Source organism: Helicoverpa armigera, chromosome 15 (assembly GCF_030705265.1).
Source record: "Helicoverpa armigera isolate CAAS_96S chromosome 15, ASM3070526v1, whole genome shotgun sequence".
Taxonomy (NCBI): domain Eukaryota; kingdom Metazoa; phylum Arthropoda; class Insecta; order Lepidoptera; family Noctuidae; genus Helicoverpa; species Helicoverpa armigera.
Genome location: NC_087134.1, coordinates 7,385,584 through 7,406,167, shown reverse-complemented (window position 1 = coordinate 7,406,167; position 20,584 = coordinate 7,385,584). Strand labels below are relative to the sequence as shown.

Here is a 20,584-nt window from a genome sequence, read left to right as displayed (position 1 = left end):
ATGCAATCGTGGTGGCCTGGTGGGTAAAAGAACCAACCTCTCGAGTATAAGGGCGCGGGTTCGATTTCAAGTCAATCAGTACCAATGCAACTTTTCTAAGTCCGTATGTACTTTCTAAGTATATCTTAGACACAAATGACTGTGTTTCGGATGGCACGTTAAACTGTAGGTCCCGGCTGTCATTGAACACCCTTGGCAGTCGTTATGAGTAATCAGAAGCCAGTAAGTCTGACACCAGTCTAACCAAGGGGTATTGGGTTGCCCGGGTAACTGGGTTGAGGGGGTCATATAGGCAGTCGCTTCTTGTAAAGCACTGGTACTCAGCTGAAGCTGGTTAGACTGGAAGCCGACCCCAACATAGTAGGGAAAAAGGCTCGGAGGATAAGGATGATGCAGTGATCAGCAGAAATATCATAATGAAATATCTACTAATAAGAAAATATATCTAAGAACATAACGTTTTTTTTTTCAAATAACACCAACCAATCAAAACCAATCTTTGACAGATTGGTCGTGATTTGACAAGAAACCATTTTCATCGAAAAGTTCTAGCAACAGATTTTTATTACACACTCTAACCGGATATTATTACACTTGACTAAATTCAGCATAATTAGGTTTGTCTAACTAGCGTTTCTAAATACAGAATTTAATGAAACCTACCTTCCTAAATGCGATTACAATTGTCTGAATTTAGTGACTGAATCAGTAAGACGACTGAATTTAAGTGTAATAAGCTCTTTAAGACGGCTGGCAGGAGCTGGATGCGAGCAGCCGAAAATCGATCTCAGTGGCGTGCACTTGGAGAGGCCTATGTCCAGCAGTGGACTGCGATAGGCTGATGATGATGATGATGATGATGAAGCTCTTTAAGCCTACCTTACGTTACTATGAACTTCAAGAAGACACCTGACGTACCTTTCTTATGGCATCTCTGCTATCTTTCCTTCCCCGGTAAGCTTCACAGTGAAATGTGTTAGCCACTTCATCTTTTTTTTTACATCTATACTAATATTATAAAGCTGAAGAGTTTGTTTGAACGCGCTAATCTCAGGAACTACTGGTCCGATTTGAAATTTTTTTTCAGTATTAGATAGCCCATTTATCGAGGAAGGAACTTTTTATCCGGGTTCGTGCCGAGGTTTCCACGGGATGCGGGTGAAACCGTTGGCATGAGCTATTATATAGACTATAAATGAGAATACTAAATTAAAAGAAATAAAATCCAAATCATTTAAAGGATATATTTATTTACTTGAATAGGTATCGCATCACACAAATTGTTGTATAACTCATTCAACAGGCTTCTTAAAATGCTAACTACCTCTTGAGAACTTGTCTAGAGGATCACTTAACACATCATTAAGTACCAGTTTATGCACTTTTTTGCGTAGATTATCTCTTAAAACCGTGTCTAAAGGCTCATCAAAAATATCTAGAAGGGTCTTATCGTGAGACGTTTTTCTTAAAGGCTCATCCAAGAAATTCGGTACCGATTTATCCACTGGTCTGTCTGTCTTATCTCCTGAGACTTTGCATTGCACTTTAAAAGTATTTTGGTAGTGTGTGACAAGCGCATCTTCTAAGGATTCATTTGAGTTTAGCCCCGATTTATTCAGTGATTTATCCTTATCTGAGTGGTCTCCTGGGACCTCTTCATCAGTATCTAGGAATGCTTTGACAACCGGGTCTTCTAAGGGGTTATCTGAGTTTGGTACTGACTTATCTACGGATTTGTCTAAGTTATCTCTTACAACACTATCTACACACTCTTGAATAGTATCCACGATATATTTAATTAATGGAGTGAAATTTGGTACTGACTTATGCACGGTTTTATCTAAGTTATCTCCTGAGGCTTTGTCTATGGGTTCTTTAAAACCATTTCGGAAGACTGTATCAAGCTCATCTTCTAAGAACTTATTTGAGTTTGGCCCAGATTTTTCTAGTGATTTATCCTTATCGGTATGATTTACTGAGGCCTCTCCAAAAGTATCCTGAAATGATTTAACAACCGGGTTTTCTAAGCTCTTATGTGACGTTGGTACTGACTTATCTACGGATTTGTCTAAGTTATCTCCTGAAACATTATCTACAGGCTTTTCAACAGTATCCCAGATGAATTTAACTAACGGATCTTCTAATAAAGTCTCATCTAAGAAATTTGGTTCTGACTTATCTCTGGGATTGTCTAAGTTATCTACAGGCTCTTCAAGAGTTTCCTTGAGGAATTTCTCTAAAAAATCTTCTAATACAGTCTCATCTAAGAAATTTGGTTCTGACTTATCTCTGGGATTGTCTAAGTTATCTCTTGAGGCCTCATCAACAGTTTCATTGATAGGATCCCAAAAAAAATCTATCACTGACGGATCTTCTAATAAGGTCTCTTCTGTATATGTTTTGCATGGCGAACCTGAAAAGCAAAAGTATCGTCATAATTATTGCATATCTACTGGTGAACAGGTATAAATTGTATACTTAATAATAAATCGCAAGAAAACCAATGATCGTTGCGAACGGACAGACGGATTCGGCTGTGATTTATTTGCTGTGAATTAAAGAAGTGGATTGAAAATTGACTTCTATCTTTATGATCATCAATCCGTTAGATAAAGAGGAAATTATACATGTATGTATAAGCAAAGGCCATTATATCGGGTGTGTCGTACCTAATCACATTAATTCCTGTCACATATTTATGATATTCTATGGCGAATTTTAAAAATCCTAATCTAATTCTTACCTAATCCGTTAAGTGGTTTGGCCACAAGAGTAGTTATTCATTTTCATAATTTATAACACCCTGTATAAAGCAGGGATAAAGTTTAAGAGTATCGAATGTTTTAACCAGTCGACAGATGTCAGTTTTGAAGGGAGAATTTCCGTTGTTTGTAATGACAGACTCTTATATGGTGTTCTAAGTCTCGCACATTTTTATTCTATTTACTTTACATAAGTATTAAGTATCTATACTTACAGAGGCACTCGTGCAACAGCACTATTATAGAAAAGCAAACCTGAAACAAAACATAATTACTGATACATTGACATTACTATATTACATTTATATATTTTCAATAAAAAAAGTCGTGATGGCCTAGTGGGTAAAGGACCAACCACTCAAGTATGAGGGCGCAGGTTCGATCCCAGGTCAGGCAAGTACCAATGCAACTTTTCTATGTTTGTATGTACTTTCTAAGTAAATCTTAGACACCATTGACTGTGTTTCGGATGGCACGTTAAACTGTAGGTCCCGGCTGTCATTGAACATCCTTGGCAGTCGTTACGGGTAGTCAGAAGCCATTAAGTCTGATACCAGTCTAACCAAGGGGTATCGGGTTGCCCGGGTAACTGGATTGAGGAGGTCAGATAGGCAGTCGCTTCTTGTAAAGCACTGGTACTCAGCTGAATCCGGTTAGACTGGAAGCCGACCCCAACATAGTTGGGAGAAAGGCTCGGAGGAGAGAGATGTATATATTTTCAATACTCATCTGTAGCGTAATAAGTAAATATAAACATAGAAGACTGCATTCAGATACAGACTACTAAATACCAGACTGTGTCTCCACAGTCTAAGTCTCGCTGATGGATGAGTATATTCGAAAGAGTCAATAGCCCAATGGAGCGCAGATGCCATAACACAGGGAGGTCAGACGCCTTGTTGTAGGCCAAAGTATCGTACCGTAAGCGTGAACACTCACTAGCTAGAGCAAACGAGGCATTTGTATTCCTTGTCAAATCAAGACGAATCTCTCAAAGACTAGTCTTTAGATTGGTGATTCAGTTCCAAAAAAATGGGTGGGTTCTAATGAAGGCGTACTGGACGGAGTTAGTACCTCTTTGGTCGCGCTACTTTCTTAGGAGATTTTGCGTTACACCCCACTACTCATTTATCATAATGATGAAAATAAAATAAAAACAAACACTTACAAGGAAATTCATGGTTACACACACTCACGCACAGACTATAGTTCTATACTCCGCGACAGTAACGTATATTGTCAGCGGAACTTGAACACTCACTCACTAATACTAAAAACTGATAAACCCCAACTTAAATACTAGTCTGTTATCTTACTCTTGTTCTCGAAGATGAACCATAAGGTCAGTCAAAAAACGTAAATACTAAAATTTTAAACACGAAGAACGAAATTGATTGATAGCTACCCAGGAACAATTCTCGAAGGTGCTGAAGTGAAGACCACGAATTCTTATGCACAGCACAAGATGGTTACCAATGAGGCGTTCAGACGATCTGACAAAAGTCTCACGTAGATGCTGGACGTAAGCTTGCAAATGGCCCTTTTGGAATACAACATAAGTGAGGTATCATTCAGGCCTGTGTTCCGCTGTGAACGTCCTATAGCCGAGATAATGATGATAATAGCAATGGGCAACCAACAGGCTCGACTCTGTCCTGCATCCTTGACACTTTCCTAAGAACCAGAAGAAAGTGGATTCATGAAGAAAGTGGTTTTACCGGTTATCTATTGCATTAACGTGACAGCACAGAAAACTTTCGGTGAACATCGTCGATACAAACAACGTATTTGCGTAAATAAATGCTTTTTCTTTCTCCTTTCTTTCTTTCTTCTAGCAGTGTGAGCCAATAATTATGATGAATGTGAATTTATATTCATAGACATCCTCATAATAATAGATCGCAGCAAAATTGCTGATTAGAAAACAACAATATTATTATTGTGGCGACGGGTTGCGGGAAAGACAATCTATAGCAGCCTGCGAATAATAATGTGATGTTGTCGATGCTATGTCATATATATATGTATACTTTCTAAGTATATCTTAGACACCAATGACTGTGTTTCGGATGGCACGTTAAACTGTAGGTCCCGGCTGTCATTGAACATCCTTGGCAGTCGTTACGGGTAGTCAGAAGCCAGTAAGTCTGACACCAGTCTAACCAAGGGGTATCGGGTTGCCCGGGTAACTGGGTTGAGGAGGTCAGATAGGCAGTCGCTTCTTGTAAAGCCCTGGTACTCAGCTGAATCCGGTTAGACTGGAAGCCGACCCCAACATGATTGGGAAAAGGCTCAGAGGATGATGTTGTCGATGCTATGTCAGTGTCTCTGAATTGACCTGGGAATCATTTCGCTGACCGTGTCTTTCCTGGGTAGGCGTTTTGTAGTAACCGACATCCACGCGGGCGGAACCACGAGCGACCGCTAGTTTTAAATTAATACAGGAACGGCAATGCATGCTCCAAAAGGTATCTGTGGAAATCAAAGAGGGAGGCCTATGTTCAGCAGTGGACGTCCTACGGCTGAGATGATGATGATGATGAATGCAAGCTTAGCATTTTTGGTACATCATTTACACAGAAGACTACTCATAAATAAACAGACATATTATTCACAGTCAATATCTGTCAGTTATCTTTTATTTTGTCAGGGAATACATTGTGACGTAAGAAACAATAAACAGTCGGCTAATTATTATATATCTCGGAAACATTATCACTTGACCTTTTTAACCGACGAAACAGAGGAGGTTTTTCATATCCACGAGTATATTTTTTATTCATAATCATAACACTTTATTGAGTAACCCGTTTTTGATCATTCTTTTTCTATATTAAAGGGTATGTTATAGGGGTGTTCCTACTAATGGTATCTGATGGTAAAAACCCTGAGAAACCGAGGGTAACAAAAAGGCTGTAACACTTTCATTCATCTGTGATGCAGGATCATTTCTCAAATACCGCGAGCCCACGTGTCCTGGATTTGTATTATTTTGTCGATCTGGAAATGCTATATGTATCCTTTGGCCATAAATTGATGGAACCATCCTCTCTGGTTTCGAATATGTGATTTTGAATCTATGTCACTTGAGTTGTGGAGGTTCAGTTAGGAACGGACTTTTTTTTTTTAATTAAATGTTTTCAGGATAGTCATCATCTCCCGAGCCTTTTGCCAACTATGTTGGGGTCGGCTTCCAGTTTAACCGGATTCAGCTGAGTACCAGTGCTTTACAAGAAGCGTCTGCCTATCTGACCACCTCAACCTAGTTACCTGGGCAACCCGATACCCCTTGGTTAGACTGGCGTCAGACTAACTGGCTTCTGACTACCCGTAACTACTGCTAGAGATGTTGAATGACAAATTGACAACATTCAGAATATATGTATATCATCCTAAGTGCCTGATATGTATACGTGGTTTATATGTGTCACATAACTATGACTATGAATCCGACACGACCGGAAAGAGATCAGGCGCAGGACCGACATTTACATGCTCTCCGATGCACGTGTGAATCAATCACCAACTTTCAGACTACAGGCTGCTTTGTGAAAGTTTAAGAAAACCTACAAAGCGATTTCAGCCCGACCCGGGAATCGAACCTGAGACCTCGAGCACAGCAGCCGCGACCAACGAGGCAGTTAATAGTAAACCCAGGCTCTTAACCAATATTCGGTTTTCCGGGATTTTTGGTTATTTAATAACTACTTTTATGTCTTAATTAACCGGACTATTGGAACAATTAGGCTACGGTAATGAGAATCTTTATCTTAATATATTGTTTACTTCTGCTAGTCATTCGGGAACTACTACTGTTGCCGTGGGTATATTTAAAGATTTTCAATTCGAGTTTAATATACATTACGAGTGTTAACTTGGTCAGAGTCAGTTGTTGTGTCAGCAAACCAGTTGTAACCATGAAGTTCTTAGTGAGTTTATTTTTTACTAGCTTCCGCCCGCGGCTTCGCCTCCTGGAGTTCGGTTATATCGCGTTTCCAAGAGAACTCTTCAAAAGTCCGGATTAAAAACTATCCTATGTTCTTTCTCAAGTTCAACTCTATCTCTGTACCAAATTTTATTAAAATCGGTTCAGTGGTTTGGACGTGAAAGCGTAACAGACAGACAGGCAGAGTTACTTTCTTCGCATTTATAATATCAATAGGGATTTTTTAGGCGCTACTCCGAAGCGTCTGAGGTCTTAAGTGTTTTTGTGCAAAACTTCTGAACTCCTTTATGAAGTGAAGTTTGTGAGCAAAATTAGTAATTTTAGGATTCATAGAATTGTCTTCTACTTCCTGATATTTTCTTATATAATATTTCCTTCTTATTTCCTTCTTCTTAAAATATATTGTCCGAATTGCCAATGTCTGTTTTTAATAAAAATGTGCCCTTTTCTTGACACAAATAGTATTGGAAAATACTCGGTTCTAAATTCAGTGTCCACAAATGTGCATAAGTCACCATCTTAGATTACGGCGTTATTACCACCTTTCATAATCCTCACCTTATATTACTAAAATTGTATTTTGCAGGTTCTCACAATATTGGCGTTAGCGTGGCTGGAAGGATTTTACTGTAAGTAGTGCCCGCCTATTTTTCCACCATGTCTATTACTTAACAAAACAATTAGTCGTTGTGTAAGCATAATCTACTAAATAGCTCATTATACCTATCTGTGTGTACGTGTCTTTTGTTGCGCAATAAAATTTAGTTTTCTTTCTTTCTATACCCCTAAATTATTCTTGTTTGTTTTCAGTACCTACAAACATTCTATGTGATGGTAAAGAGTGCGTTCTGCTATCGCTCGAGTAGCGACTGATATATAAATTCTTATTTTTCTATTTCAGGTGCACCATTCTTAGAATTCCTTATTCCTAAGAGCAGCAACCTGAGCTATAGGGGTGGCTGGTCTGCAGAAGTCCCTGACCTGGCTCGCGTGGGTGGAAACCACGAATTCGACTGGAACACGGAATGGGAGAAGCCAATGCAACGACCACGTCTCCGCCGCCCGCCACCTAGGCAAGACCCCGATTCTGAAAATTACTATCCCAACTATCCCACCTATCCCGGAAACTATCCCAATAATTATCCGCAATACCAAGCCGAAATATATTAATAGCAAAAAATACATACTAGCGTCAACTAACTAAATAGTTTAATAAAGTTTGTATTAGAAATCATTGCATTTTTTATTGTTACACTAATTCTTACTTATTTATATTTAAAATGCCGAACTTCCACGCCAAAATTCTGAACCGACTTAATCAAATCAGGTAGGTATTCTGGCATAATCTGAGCCTGGGGAAGGCCATAGGGAACTTTTTATAAAGCTGTGGGAAGTTATTAAAATAAAGTGAAAAGAAGAAAGTTAAATCAGAATTTTGTACTGTATCTTCAAGTAACTACTTATAGCAGCAACTCGCTATCGAGTATATGAGTTATAAATCGTAGTTCAATTCACAAAGGTAAAGAAATCAATTTTTTAAAACTCGATTCTTAATTAACCATTTCTTTTCATTTTATTTGACAACATAGATGAAGGTTTTCAATGTGTTGTGGTGTTCATGCTGTTCAGATATTTTTTTGCAATAGCATATGAAATAAAGATAGCTATCCATCGCGTCACGCACAGAGACTCGATTTACAAGAATTAATTAATAATTAACGTTAACAACGTTAATGCATTGTTTGTTCAAATATGACGCTCTTTAATTACATATACAAGTCAATACTCAACGGGTTACTTGAGCGTCATATTGGAGCAAACAATGCATGCATTGATAACGTTAATGGACAAGCAAAAGCTTTGCTTACTAGGCCTAATTATTTATTGTTGTTAAAACTGTATGTTAATCGCCATAGATTTACACGTTTACACATTACAATAGATTTAGTTAAGCCACTGATTTGTGCGGTCATAAATTTCTTGTCCTTGTCTTTCATAGTTATTCAAAGCAAAGTTTTTATATCCTTGCATTTCCAATACATGTGGAATTATTTTAATATCCCAATTTCTTCCGCCATTAACATGGTAGTTTTTCGGAACGAAAAATCCAGCAATCTTGGCAAGTGGTGTATTCCTTTTAATGCCTGCCTTCATAAAATTTACAGGATGTCCAAAAAGATTCATATGAGAATACTTTTCGTGTATTATTTCCGTGTTTTTAGGGTGACCTGAAATAAAGAAACTGTTAGAATTTTTCTGTGAAAAAATTACACTTAATTTTTTCTATACTCACAATGGTATCTGCCCAAGAGAATCAATAATAGAGCAGCATTCACGTGCAGCTGTAATATTATATTTAGATAAGTTGCTTTCGACATCAGTATTGTACTAGCATAATATTATGCTAAAGGCCGAAAAAATCGCTATATAGATAACTTTTATCTGAAAAGTATGTTTGACATTTAAATATTGAAAAAAAAGTAAAACTACCATAGGTTTTATTCCTTGGATAGAAGTTAGCTGATGGTTGAAAATTCGGCCCTTAGTTTAATGTCAAAAATCCTTACCAACCTTGGTGGCTAACAAAAGTATTTTTATAGGACGAAATTTGTATAATAGCGTCAAAATAAACAATATTGTAAATTAATACTCACATATAATTTCATGGCGATGAAGGCGATTCAGATGTTAGCAAGGTACGCTACTAAAAGAATGGTGAATAAGTACTGAGTACTAGTAAGTAGTAAAGTGAGTACTCTATTGTATTATAGGTTTGTGTTTATTTTATCACTTGTTCATATACTGTTACTTTTTACATTCGAAACGCATTGAACTGACTGCCGTCTTTCTAAAAATGCATGGAGCCTATATAACACAACTAACTAGAGAGCCGCGGTACGTGCTTTGCTTCATATATAAACATTATGGTACGTATTAAAGAATTGAGTATTGAAAACTCCATCATTTTGTTAAAAAAAAATATTTAAAATATCATAAATGATATTTAGCCGATATTGTGCAAACTTTACACAAACCTATTTAGTAGACTATTAGGATATATATGTCACCGTAAGATTACAAACATCGTTAGATTACAATCTATCTCGAGAGATTGTAAACTGTCGAATTATTGTGAAATATATGTATCTATTGAAGACCACACATATAGTCTTAGTCTAATCTTCTTTCTCGTCATCATTGCTCCTCAAACCAAACAACCTATGTCCCTTCTGATGAAATAGATGAGGAAACAAAGGAATACTCCAACTTTTTCTTGTAAATTAATACTCACATATAATTTCATGGCGATGAAGGCGATTCAGATGTTAGCAAGGTACGCTACTAAAAGAATGGTGAATAAGTACTGAGTACTAGTAAGTAGTAAAGTGAGTACTCTATTGTATTATAGGTTTGTGTTTATTTTATCACTTGTTCATATACTGTTACTTTTTACATTCGAAACGCATTGAACTGACTGCCGTCTTTCTAAAAATGCATGGAGCCTATATAACACAACTAACTAGAGAGCCGCGGTACGTGCTTTGCTTCATATATAAACATTATGGTACGTATTAAAGAATTGAGTATTGAAAACTCCATCATTTTGTTAAAAAAAAATATTTAAAATATCATAAATGATATTTAGCCGATATTGTGCAAACTTTACACAAACCTATTTAGTAGACTATTAGGATATATATGTCACCGTAAGATTACAAACATCGTTAGATTACAATCTATCTCGAGAGATTGTAAACTGTCGAATTATTGTGAACTGTAACATCTGATTGCAATTTAACGCATTACTTTTCGCTATATTATAATCTATCGATGAGAAATTGTCAAATTGTCAACTGTCCGAAAGCTCTCCCTGATTGGTCAGTCTTTTTGTAAGATCGACCAATAATCCGTTCTGTTCCCATTGAGTTCCCGTAGAGTTAGGAATGAAATAGAGGTGTCAGTTAAATAAAATAAATGCTCTTCAAAAATTCTTCAAGGATTTATTATTTAGTACGAGTATGTAATTAATATTCCTGACATATGGAGAGAACAAATTGTAACGAAATATTTATTCTTCAAACACAAATTGAAATTGGAAACGTATTGATTTCTGACACTTACGCGAATATTAGACATTTAAATAACACTACTTTTAAGTATTTTATCGCGGTTATATTATATTATTTAATCCCGACGTTTAAAACCGACCGCGATAAAATCCGTAAAAGTAGTTTTATTTAAATGAAACTGGAAAATTATAAGAAACTTTTATAAAAAAAAAACAAAACAATTAGGTAGTTTGTCTTCAAACACAAATTCATTCCTAACTCTACGGGAACTCCATGGCAACAGAACGGCTGGTCGTGATTGGTCGATCTTACAAAAAGACTGACCAATCAGGGAGAGCTTTCGGACAGTTGACAATTTGTCAATTTCTCATCGATAGATTACAATATAGCGAAAAATAATGCGTTAAATTGCAATCAGATGTTACGGTTCACAACAATTCGACAGTTTACAATCTCTCGAGATAGATTGTAATCTAACGATGTTTGTAATCTTACGGTGACATATATAGGACATAAATAGGATATATATAGGACTATTTAGTAGATGGACTACTAAATAGTCCGAACAAAGGCCTAAACATTTGGTTTGGATAGGTGAGACGGTTCTTGAGTTATAAACTTACAACGAAGTGGGATTTATTTTTATATATATCTAGATTATATAAATAGGATATTAAAAAAACACGTACACATTATGTAGGTAATTTGTTATTTAACATTGCAACATAAAACAATATAGTGCTGATTAAAATAACAATGGCATATAACATTATTTTAAATGTTCATAATATTTGAAACATCCTGTAAGTATATATAATATGTTATATTATATATTCTGTACGCACCTTTAGTATAAAAGTAGAGAGAGTAGGTACACTTATGTACTGTAGTCCGAACTACCTATGTAGTCTTACGTAGTTCACTAGACCGAAGACCAAAAAAATTTGAAAAGTACCTATATATAATAAAGTATATGTAATGTTTGTTCGTCTTTCACGCAATAACTACTAGGTAGATTTTGATAAAACTTGACAATATTATATTATGTATCACAATAACAACTAGGCTACTTTTTATCCATGTACAGCAAGTAGTTCCATCGGGACTCGGGTGAAACCACGGGTGGTAGCTAGTGATGAGCGCAACAGATTCTAATAACAGTTGCTACATGTTAGTGACCAGTGGAGAGGAAAAGGGGCAAGGATTCAGTTAAAATATACGTTATCATATTTTAGTAAAATATTTATATGTAAAATATAATAAAAAGTGCTGGAGTGGAGACCACGGACTAGCAAGCGCAGCGTAGGACGTCTACCAACGAGGTGGACAGACGACCTTATAAAGGTCGCCGGAAGACGCTGGATGCAGGTCGCCTCCAACAGGTATCTGTGGAGATCTAAAGGGGAGTCCTATGTTCAGCAGTGGACGTCCTATGGCTGAGATGATGATGATGATGATGATGATTTATTTCGGTATCACACATTCTTCTAGACATGTTACACCATATACTTTTCGTTCACATTAAATTCGTAAAGCATTGGTACTCAGCTACATCCGACCCCAACATAGTTGGGAAAAGGCTCGGAGGATGTCACATTTAATTCGTAACATAATTACGTATATTAGGTATTAATACTATTGAAGACCACACATATAGTCTTAGTCTAATCTTCTTTCTCGTCATCATTGCTCCTCAAACCAAACAACCTATGTCCCTTCTGATGAAATAGATGAGGAAACAAAGGAATACTCCAACTTTTTCCGTGGTCATCAGAGGTCTCTTTTGGAGCAATCAAGTGCTGGATCTTATCAAACGCACTTGCATGGTCTTCCTGATTCAAGCTTAATTTTGGAGCAAACAGATGAATCAAACTTAGATCTTTTAGATGCAGTATGTCTATGTCTTTGGAGCCATCTGAAATATAATGAACTGTTTTAGTACATACTTATATTACTACTAATATTATCTAGACTAATCCCTACTATAATATTATAAATGCGGAAAGTAAACTGTCTGTTTGTTACGCTTTCACGTTTAAACCACTGAACTGATTTCAAACTTGAGAAAGAACATAGGATAGTTTTTATCTCGGACTTTTGAAGAGTTCCCTTGGAAACGCGATATAACCGAACTGGACGCAGGCGAAGCCGCGGGCGGAAGCTAGTATAATAAAAAACAAAATTTTTTTGTTTGTTTGTACAGTAAAGGTTCCGAAATTACTGAATCGATTCGAAAAAATCTTTTACTGTTTTGAAGCCACACTTTTCCCTCGGGACAGAGGCTATATTTTATCCCGGTACGAGCGATAGTTCCTACGGGACGCGGGTGAAAGCGAGGGGAAAGGTTAGTCTCTAATTACTTGTCAATTATTTCATTATGTTCCATACTCACAGAGGTATCCTTTTAGAATGAGCTTGAGCAGAAAGCCATTAGTCCGTATCAAAAATAAGATAACTTGCAATAACCCTTTGATGTGTCTATAAATAACCGTAATGCCAGAAACGGGTAGTTTCCATACGAACAGGTGTATGTATTCAAATAACGTGAAGGTCTGCGAACAATAAGCACATTTAAGTACTTTTATATAAGGACTGAACCTTTGGACGAAGGAACCGATTTCGAGAAAATCCAAAATTGGAAGAAAAACAGTTTAAACAAGGTACAGCTAAATAGAATAATTAGTTTGGCTCTTGTTGGAACGCAATAAAAAATAATAATTCTTTATAAAAATAACAGGTATTTCAATATGGCAAAAATATCCTTCTTTGCAGTTAGGTAAGAAGAAATACTCACAATGAATTTCATTTTAATTGGTGTACGGCAACTGTTCCTCAGAGGAGGTCTATGTTCAGCAGTTTATGATGAAGATGATGATGTAAGTACAACAAGTCAGGTAAAAAGACTCAGAGAACTACTGGATCCAAAGCTACACTGCATAACCAAAGGTTAATACGATATTTTATATATAAAACGTTATCACTCATGTAATAACCAAGTCTGCTATATTTATCGGACAGTGAATGCTCTTTCCTTATAATAAATTCGCGGGAACAACATTGCGGAATTTACGCAAAATTCCCTGATTCCAGTACCTATGTCTTACTTTATCCTCGTGCAATTTGAGAGAAATTAATAACCAATATATTTATAAAGCTTATGGGCTCGTTAGTTAAGATACGGCCAATAGTGGATAGATAAACACGCGCTAAATCATTTTCCAGTCCTTTTCCAAATGTTGGAGTCAGCTTCCATTCCAACTGGATGCATCCAAGTGCCAGTGTTTTACATGGAGCGACAAACTATCTGAACTCCTTAAAAAAGTTACTCGGGCAAACCAATGCCCCTTGGGAAGACTGGTTGTCAAACTAACAGGCTTCTGACTACCCGTAACGACTGCCAAAGATGTTCAAATGACAGTCGGGACCTTCAGTTTATGGTGCCTTTAGAAACACGGAAAGAGACGAAGAACAAAACAAGGTCGAATTCAGAAAGCATACACAATATTATTAAATGATAAGTCAATATTTTTAATTATACTTATTTTTAGGGTTCCGTAACGAGAATCTATTTCAAAGAGCTGCAATCTCTCGTCTCCCGTCCATCAATAGACAGATTGACAGTCATAGTTCAGTTGAAATCGCTGATGACGGATGTTAATGATTGAGGTAGTTACAAACAAAAAGGTTAAAAAAACTAAGTAGAACAAAATAATTATTTTAAGGGACTCCCACACAGCGAACATGTTTCTTTTTGGCGTTTTATAGGTTATTTTACGGAACCCTGTGCGCCAGTCCAATTCACACTTGGTGGGATTTTATTTTTAATAATCCATCTAATGTATTAAAAACCAAATATTTATTTTCTTAATGTACAACAAAACGACCATAGTCAGGGGTCACCTAATTATTTATGAGATAACCCTTGTGTATATAATGCTTATTGAAATACAGTTATCTACTAAATACAATTTGGCCGTGTACTTACAAACTACTAACTATAACAGTTAGGAACCTTCAACGATAATCACCTTCGCGTATCAGTTGCCATGAATACTCTTGTAAGTTCTTTTGTTATTAAAAAAACTATGTAGATAGCTGGTTTTCCCCCGCGTCCCAGGAAACGTTTTTCTAAGGCCGGATAAATTCCCGAACCCAGATAAAATATATGAACCATTAGGTATACCTAGGTTTCTCATGTAAGAATGTAGGTGCGCGAAATCAGCGTTCATCGCAGGACTTCATTCATTCAACTCGTTTTGCAGTTAACTATCGCTCATAAACTTAATAAGAGCATAATAATATCCGTTCTTGTTATTTTAAAATATCAATATTCTCAAAATTCACCTACCTACTTGTAATGCTGTTATAATTCCCCTCAACATTCACATACAGTAATAAAGTTGAAACAAAAAATATTCAAACAATAATTTATTTAACTGTTTCAGGTGTACGTTTTCCTGCTTTTGGCGATTCTAGAAGGATTCCATTGTAAGTATAACAACTATCACAACAATTATTGGCCTTCTCGCGGGTTCATTACCCTCATGAAGGATCCACAATGTTTATTTTATTTCAAGCTGGATTATCTTGACGACTTTATCCAAACTAATATTATAAATGCGAAAGTAACTCTGTCTGTCTGTCTGTCTTTTCTTCACGCCTAAACTACTGAACCGATTTGTGTGAAATTTGGTACAGACATAGTTTGAAACTTGAGAAAGGACATAGGATAGTTTTTATTACAAAAAAAAATAAAAATAAAATTATTCCGGACATATAGCGCCATCTATTGGTCAAATCAAAAATCTGCTGGTAGTCACTATTCCACGCGAACGAAGTTGCGGGCAAAAGCTAGTCTTTATATATCCGATTTTGTGGAAGAAGAGTGAATAGTACATGAATAAAAAAGTACATAACAAGAGGCGAATCAGAGGAAAATAGCCAGTATTAGTTAAAACCAATGTCAATCCAAACTACAATTTTCCAAAAATCATAACGTAATTTTTTACAGGTCGCCCGACGGATACTGACTTGAATTACGAAAGGCATCATCAACTTAACGTTCTGGGGGTGAAATTCAACGTTTACAAGCAAACCAGCAGAACTAATACTCTTCTAGCTAGGATCCTCGGTCGGTTGATCCCTCAAGACACGCAGTTTGGGTTCCAGAGGGACTTGTCCTTCGGTATCCCTGATGTACTCGAGTTAAAGGGACACAAAGCTATAAGTTTGGAGAACTATGAAAGATGATTATCTACTATTATGATGACTATTATTAGTAAAAAAGATTATATTAGTAGAAATAAAGAGCTGATTTATTTTCATATATTTTACTCCTACCTAAACATTCCTTTTTACCCCTAATATAAGATATTGCAATGTTATGTTCTGTTACATTAAAAGTATTATTATATCTAAATTGAGACCGAATAGACGGTTAAGATAACAGCGGGTATCCCTAACGTAGTAAACAAAAGTTATCAATTAATAGTTTATCTCAGGGGTCGGCAACCCGCGGCAAAAAAAAATATGCCCGCAAATAGCCCGCGGCATAAAATTAGTTGGAATCTAGAATAATATAATATAAGGTTTTGAATGTTGGATGCCCGATTAAAATAAAATTTGGTGTAACTAACAGCTTCTTAATATTGTGGATTTTCCGGTTGGTTTTCTCGATTTACAACGCTGGGCTCGTACCCACACCATTACGTTGTCGAGCAAACCTACACGCGCCAGCAAACAATTGAAACTCTTAGAACAAAAAATCTTTAAAATCCAGACCACCAGTCAGAATCGGGCGATGCCCCTGTTATTAGTATTAAAGTAACACAAGTAGTAAGTAAAGTAGCACAAGGAACGAATATTATTATCTCCCAAACCTTCCTGCTTGATGAAATAGTATAAATAAAGTCATCTTATGCAAGTGGAACGTCAAGTTAGTTAAAAGTAAGTGACTTTACGTCGGGCAATCCTAAGCCCTCAATTTAGGCATTAATAAGATAACGAACTACTATTTAACCAGAGAAAATATTGTTTGCAATTTAGTGCCACAGTGATCGCCTATCTCGGACAACAGTCTGTGTGTGCGTAACCATGAACTTACTGGTAAGTGATTGTATTTATTATAATCATCTAAATCTATCATCTGCCTAGGCCTAGACAGTCATGGTAGCCTATAGTGGGTAAAGAACCAACCTCTCAAGTATGAGTGCGAGGGTTCGATTCCAAGTCAGGCAAGTAGCAATGCAACTTACCTAAGTTTGTATGTACTTTCTAAGTATATCTTGAACAATAATGACTATGTTTCGGATGGCATGTTAAACTGTATGTCCCGACTGTCATTGAACAACAGTCTGACACCAGTCTAACCAATTGGTATTGGGTTGCCCGGGTAACTGGGTTGAGGAGGTCAGATAGGCAGTCGCCCCTTGTAAAACACTGATACTCAGTTATATCCGGTTAGATAAGAAGCTGGACCCAACATAATTGGGACAAGGCTAGACAGATGATAATGAAGTACATATGTACTACTGAAGTTGTTATGAGTTCATTGTTATCATAACTTTTATCAGTTAGTTATTAAAAAAGTTAGTAATCAACAATTGAATAACGTAAATAAATTGTGTTGTTACAGGTCAGTGTTACTCTGATAGTGCTGCTGTTGGAGAAGTTATACTGTGAGTACTAATAAATCCATATATATAAAAATGCAAACTTTTTTTTATACCTTGGTCACACCATCACGCGTGAACGGCTTAACCGATTGAGCTGAAAATTAGAGGTGACGTAGCTTAGACCAGAAAGAAGGAGATATGATACTTGGATAGTTTTCGTCACCATCCGGCTTCGGGAAGTCTCAGGACGCGAATGAAACCGCGGGCGCAAGCTAGTACTTTTATAAATATTAGATACTAGCTGACCCGGCAAACTTCGTACCGTCTAATTATTGGTATTACACAATACTTTTTTATCTTATTTGCTCACCGTTTAGACCTACCCTTGACCACGACAAACATTTTAAAACCAAAATCAGCTCAATCGGCCCAGCCGTTCTCGAGTTTTAATCAGACTAACGAACAACAATTCATTTTTATTTATATAGATAATGTTATCTAGCATTTAATTAATTTTCATAATATCGTTCACCCTCTTTACACAACCTCAATTAAATTCCTTATGTATTTCGCCTATATACAGGGAGTATTTGCTCCTCTATATAGCACCTTATTTACTCCCTCCCCACCTATACATTTTGCATCAACTTGAACTAAACAAAGTTCAAAGTCCACGCCGTTATCTGGTTAAGAACATGAACATGAGTTGCTGAATAAAATGTAAATATTACAAAAATCAAACAAAAATAACAGACTTGAGATTAACGATTGCACTTTCTTTTCAGGCGCACCGATTGTCTCTGACGATGACAGCTCAAAATATATTGAAACTGTGGAAACCGATAGCTGGAACTATACATTAGGTGGGCACATAAACTTAGGTGGTAAAGCAGGCTTCGACAAGGGACAAGTAACCCTTAGAACTGAGAATGACATTGGTACCGACATCGGAGGTCATAAAACTAAGCGTAGAAAGCAAACCCGTCCACCAACACCTTCAAATAGTTCCGACACCCAGAATGGCCATATTCCATGGTCATCATATAGCCAACCATCTGGGCCATATTACAGTCCACCAATCAATCAATTTTACGGTCAACCATTCGGACAATATTACGGTCAACCATATGGGCCGCAATTGCCTCAGACACCTTGGACAAATTATGGACTTCAGTACGGTCAACCAACTGGGCCGCAATACGGACAACCAAACTTACCACAATATGGACAACCAAACGGACCGCAGTATGGTCAAACAAACGGACCACAGTACGGACAACCGAAAGGACCTCAGTACGGACAACCAACTGGACCACAATACGGACAGCAGTATGGTCAACCAACCGGACAACAGTATGGTCAACCAGCCGGACCACAGAATAGTCAACCCATCGCACCGCAATACGGACAACCAACCGGACCGCAATACGGACAACCAACCGGACCGCAGTACGGACAACCAACCGGACCGCAATACGGACAACCAACCGGACCACAATACGGACCGCAGTATGGTCAACCAACCGGACAGCAGTATGGCCAACCAGCCGGACCTCAGTATGGTCAACCTACCGGACCACAGTATAGTCAACCAACCGCACCACAATACGGACAACCAACCGGACCGCAATATGGACAACCAAACGGACATCAGTATAGTCAACCAAACGTACCACAGTACGGACCACCACATGAGTATGGCCGGCCAACTGGACAGCAGTATGGTCAACCAACCGGACCGCAATATGGACAACCAAACGGACCCCAGTTCGGACAACCAAACGGACTATATGGTCAACCTTATCAACCAGGAGCCGGATCTCAGAGTAGTTTGGCGTCTGCAGGACAGCCAAGCACCAATGGCCAAGCACCGTCAGGACTGCTGAACCCTGCGACCGAGGAGCAGTTCCTGTGATCCGACACGCTAACACACACTTGGAAGCCATTCCATTTTATTTTACGTATTTATTTATTTTTCTCACCAAAACAATTATGGGTTACATCAAATCAATTAGCGTCTATTGTATCAATCTTTTACAGGTGAGCACATCATGTACAGGTACATAATTGACAAATGTATAGATTCTTTTTAAAATTACAGGACATTTTATGCACACAGAACAATCCTTGAAGAAATTATGTGATGCAAATATGACTACTAATAGCAAACATCTCAGCGTGAACTTATTATTAAAAAAAATAGTTTTTTTAACACAGTACATATTTCGCTTGATATTGAACCTTTAAATACCGAATAGTATATATTAATTCATGTATTTTAATAAATGAATTAATTTCTGAAAGTCCTGTATTTTTTATATCGTTCCTTACAGTTTAGAAAAATAAATGTTGTGAAGAACTCCTTAACATTTCAAGCGAGCAAAGTTGAAGTTGTGTAAATAAGAAGCTCATAATATTAAAAGGCGGTTAGACCACTGTTTTTTTGGATAGGTACCTCCACCTAACATTTCTGAGCATTCAGCGCGGTTGAGATATCCAAGATTATGCAGTGCATACCACCATCACACCATCCTGGCTGTTATAGCGGATAGGCTAGACTCTTGTTACGTCCAACACTGGGTCAGAGCCCATGCCATGAAATAGATAGTTGTTTTTATTGTTTACATTTTTTATCATTTGTTACTAACACTAGTTTTAAGTTTTTTCATGCTGTAATACTAACATTCTATGGACTTGTGGGTCTGCAATAGAAAGTTTTTATTTTTTTATAATCAATTTTAGCTGACACCGATACTAACTGACTTTCTGTCACCAGTGCGCGCTCAAAAGGTTTATATCCCTGATTTACTGAAATTAAAGGGATACTGAAGATCTGTGAAAAGATACATGTCTGTATATTTATAGCTTTTATTAAATGTTAAAAATAAACACAATACTTATCGCTGTAGAGGTACAGTTCAGTTAGTAAGGATAACCTTTAGATAATGTTATCGAAATATGCAATTTTTACAGGAAAATTATTTATTTATTATATTCACCGATCGATAGAGGTGTTTTATTTTTGTCAGGTGTGTTGATACGTGATATAACATACCAGAAACTTACGTTACAAGCGTTATCTGTGTGTTGAGAGTTCACATGAAGCACCCAGACATAAAGTAACCTAGAGCCTCCCTCGACATCATAATATATGGGGTAAAAAAAATATAATAGAGTTACAGTCATTAATGC

At 37.0% G+C, this 20,584-nt stretch overlaps 4 protein-coding genes and 1 long non-coding RNA gene across 5 annotated transcripts; 2 read left to right on the top strand and 3 right to left on the bottom strand.

Moving 5' to 3' along the window:
* Positions 1-1,230: 1,230 nt before the first annotated feature.
* On the bottom strand, positions 1,231-4,050 carry LOC110382253 (uncharacterized). The gene is made up of 3 exons (XM_021342792.3): positions 3,931-4,050; positions 2,978-3,017; positions 1,231-2,413 (listed from the first exon to the last, which is right to left on the bottom strand). The coding sequence occupies exons 1-3, from the start codon at positions 3,940-3,942 to the stop codon at positions 1,317-1,319; spliced, it is 1,149 nt and encodes a 382-aa protein (XP_021198467.3). The 5' UTR covers positions 3,943-4,050; the 3' UTR covers positions 1,231-1,316.
* Positions 4,051-6,576: 2,526 nt separating this feature from the next.
* Positions 6,577-7,942, top strand: LOC110382250 (uncharacterized). Its single transcript, XM_049844931.2, has 3 exons — positions 6,577-6,691; positions 7,295-7,337; positions 7,610-7,942. The coding sequence occupies exons 1-3, from the start codon at positions 6,680-6,682 to the stop codon at positions 7,876-7,878; spliced, it is 324 nt and encodes a 107-aa protein (XP_049700888.1). The 5' UTR covers positions 6,577-6,679; the 3' UTR covers positions 7,879-7,942.
* Positions 7,943-8,050: 108 nt separating this feature from the next.
* On the bottom strand, positions 8,051-9,549 carry LOC110382256 (uncharacterized). The gene is made up of 3 exons (XR_010277235.1): positions 9,363-9,549; positions 9,002-9,050; positions 8,051-8,936 (listed from the first exon to the last, which is right to left on the bottom strand). It is a non-coding gene; the product is annotated as an uncharacterized LOC110382256 (long non-coding RNA).
* A 2,310-nt stretch (positions 9,550-11,859) lies between these two features.
* On the bottom strand, positions 11,860-13,759 carry LOC110382260 (uncharacterized). Its single transcript, XM_021342798.3, has 3 exons — positions 13,573-13,759; positions 13,171-13,330; positions 11,860-12,693 (listed from the first exon to the last, which is right to left on the bottom strand). Exons 1-3 carry the CDS (start codon positions 13,582-13,584, stop codon positions 12,443-12,445), a joined length of 423 nt encoding a protein of 140 aa, XP_021198473.3. The 5' UTR covers positions 13,585-13,759; the 3' UTR covers positions 11,860-12,442.
* A 3,041-nt stretch (positions 13,760-16,800) lies between these two features.
* On the top strand, positions 16,801-20,401 carry LOC110370639 (DNA-directed RNA polymerase II subunit RPB1-like). Its single transcript, XM_021326536.3, has 3 exons — positions 16,801-16,883; positions 17,413-17,455; positions 18,178-20,401. The coding sequence occupies exons 1-3, from the start codon at positions 16,872-16,874 to the stop codon at positions 19,305-19,307; spliced, it is 1,185 nt and encodes a 394-aa protein (XP_021182211.3). The 5' UTR covers positions 16,801-16,871; the 3' UTR covers positions 19,308-20,401.
* The last annotated feature ends 183 nt before the right edge of the window (positions 20,402-20,584 follow it).

Excerpts from the sequence above, each read along its gene's own strand:
- LOC110370639 (XM_021326536.3), top strand. Across the intron at positions 17,456-18,177 it reads GCTGTTGGAGAAGTTATACT|GCGCACCGATTGTCTCTGAC; the intron begins GTGAGTACTAAT and ends CTTTCTTTTCAG.
- LOC110382253 (XM_021342792.3), bottom strand. Across the intron at positions 2,414-2,977 it reads GCTGTTGCACGAGTGCCTCT|GTTCGCCATGCAAAACATAT; the intron begins GTAAGTATAGAT and ends TTTGCTTTTCAG.
- LOC110382250 (XM_049844931.2), top strand. Across the intron at positions 7,338-7,609 it reads GTGGCTGGAAGGATTTTACT|GTGCACCATTCTTAGAATTC; the intron begins GTAAGTAGTGCC and ends TTTCTATTTCAG.
- LOC110382260 (XM_021342798.3), bottom strand. Across the intron at positions 12,694-13,170 it reads CATTCTAAAAGGATACCTCT|ATGGCTCCAAAGACATAGAC; the intron begins GTGAGTATGGAA and ends ATTATATTTCAG.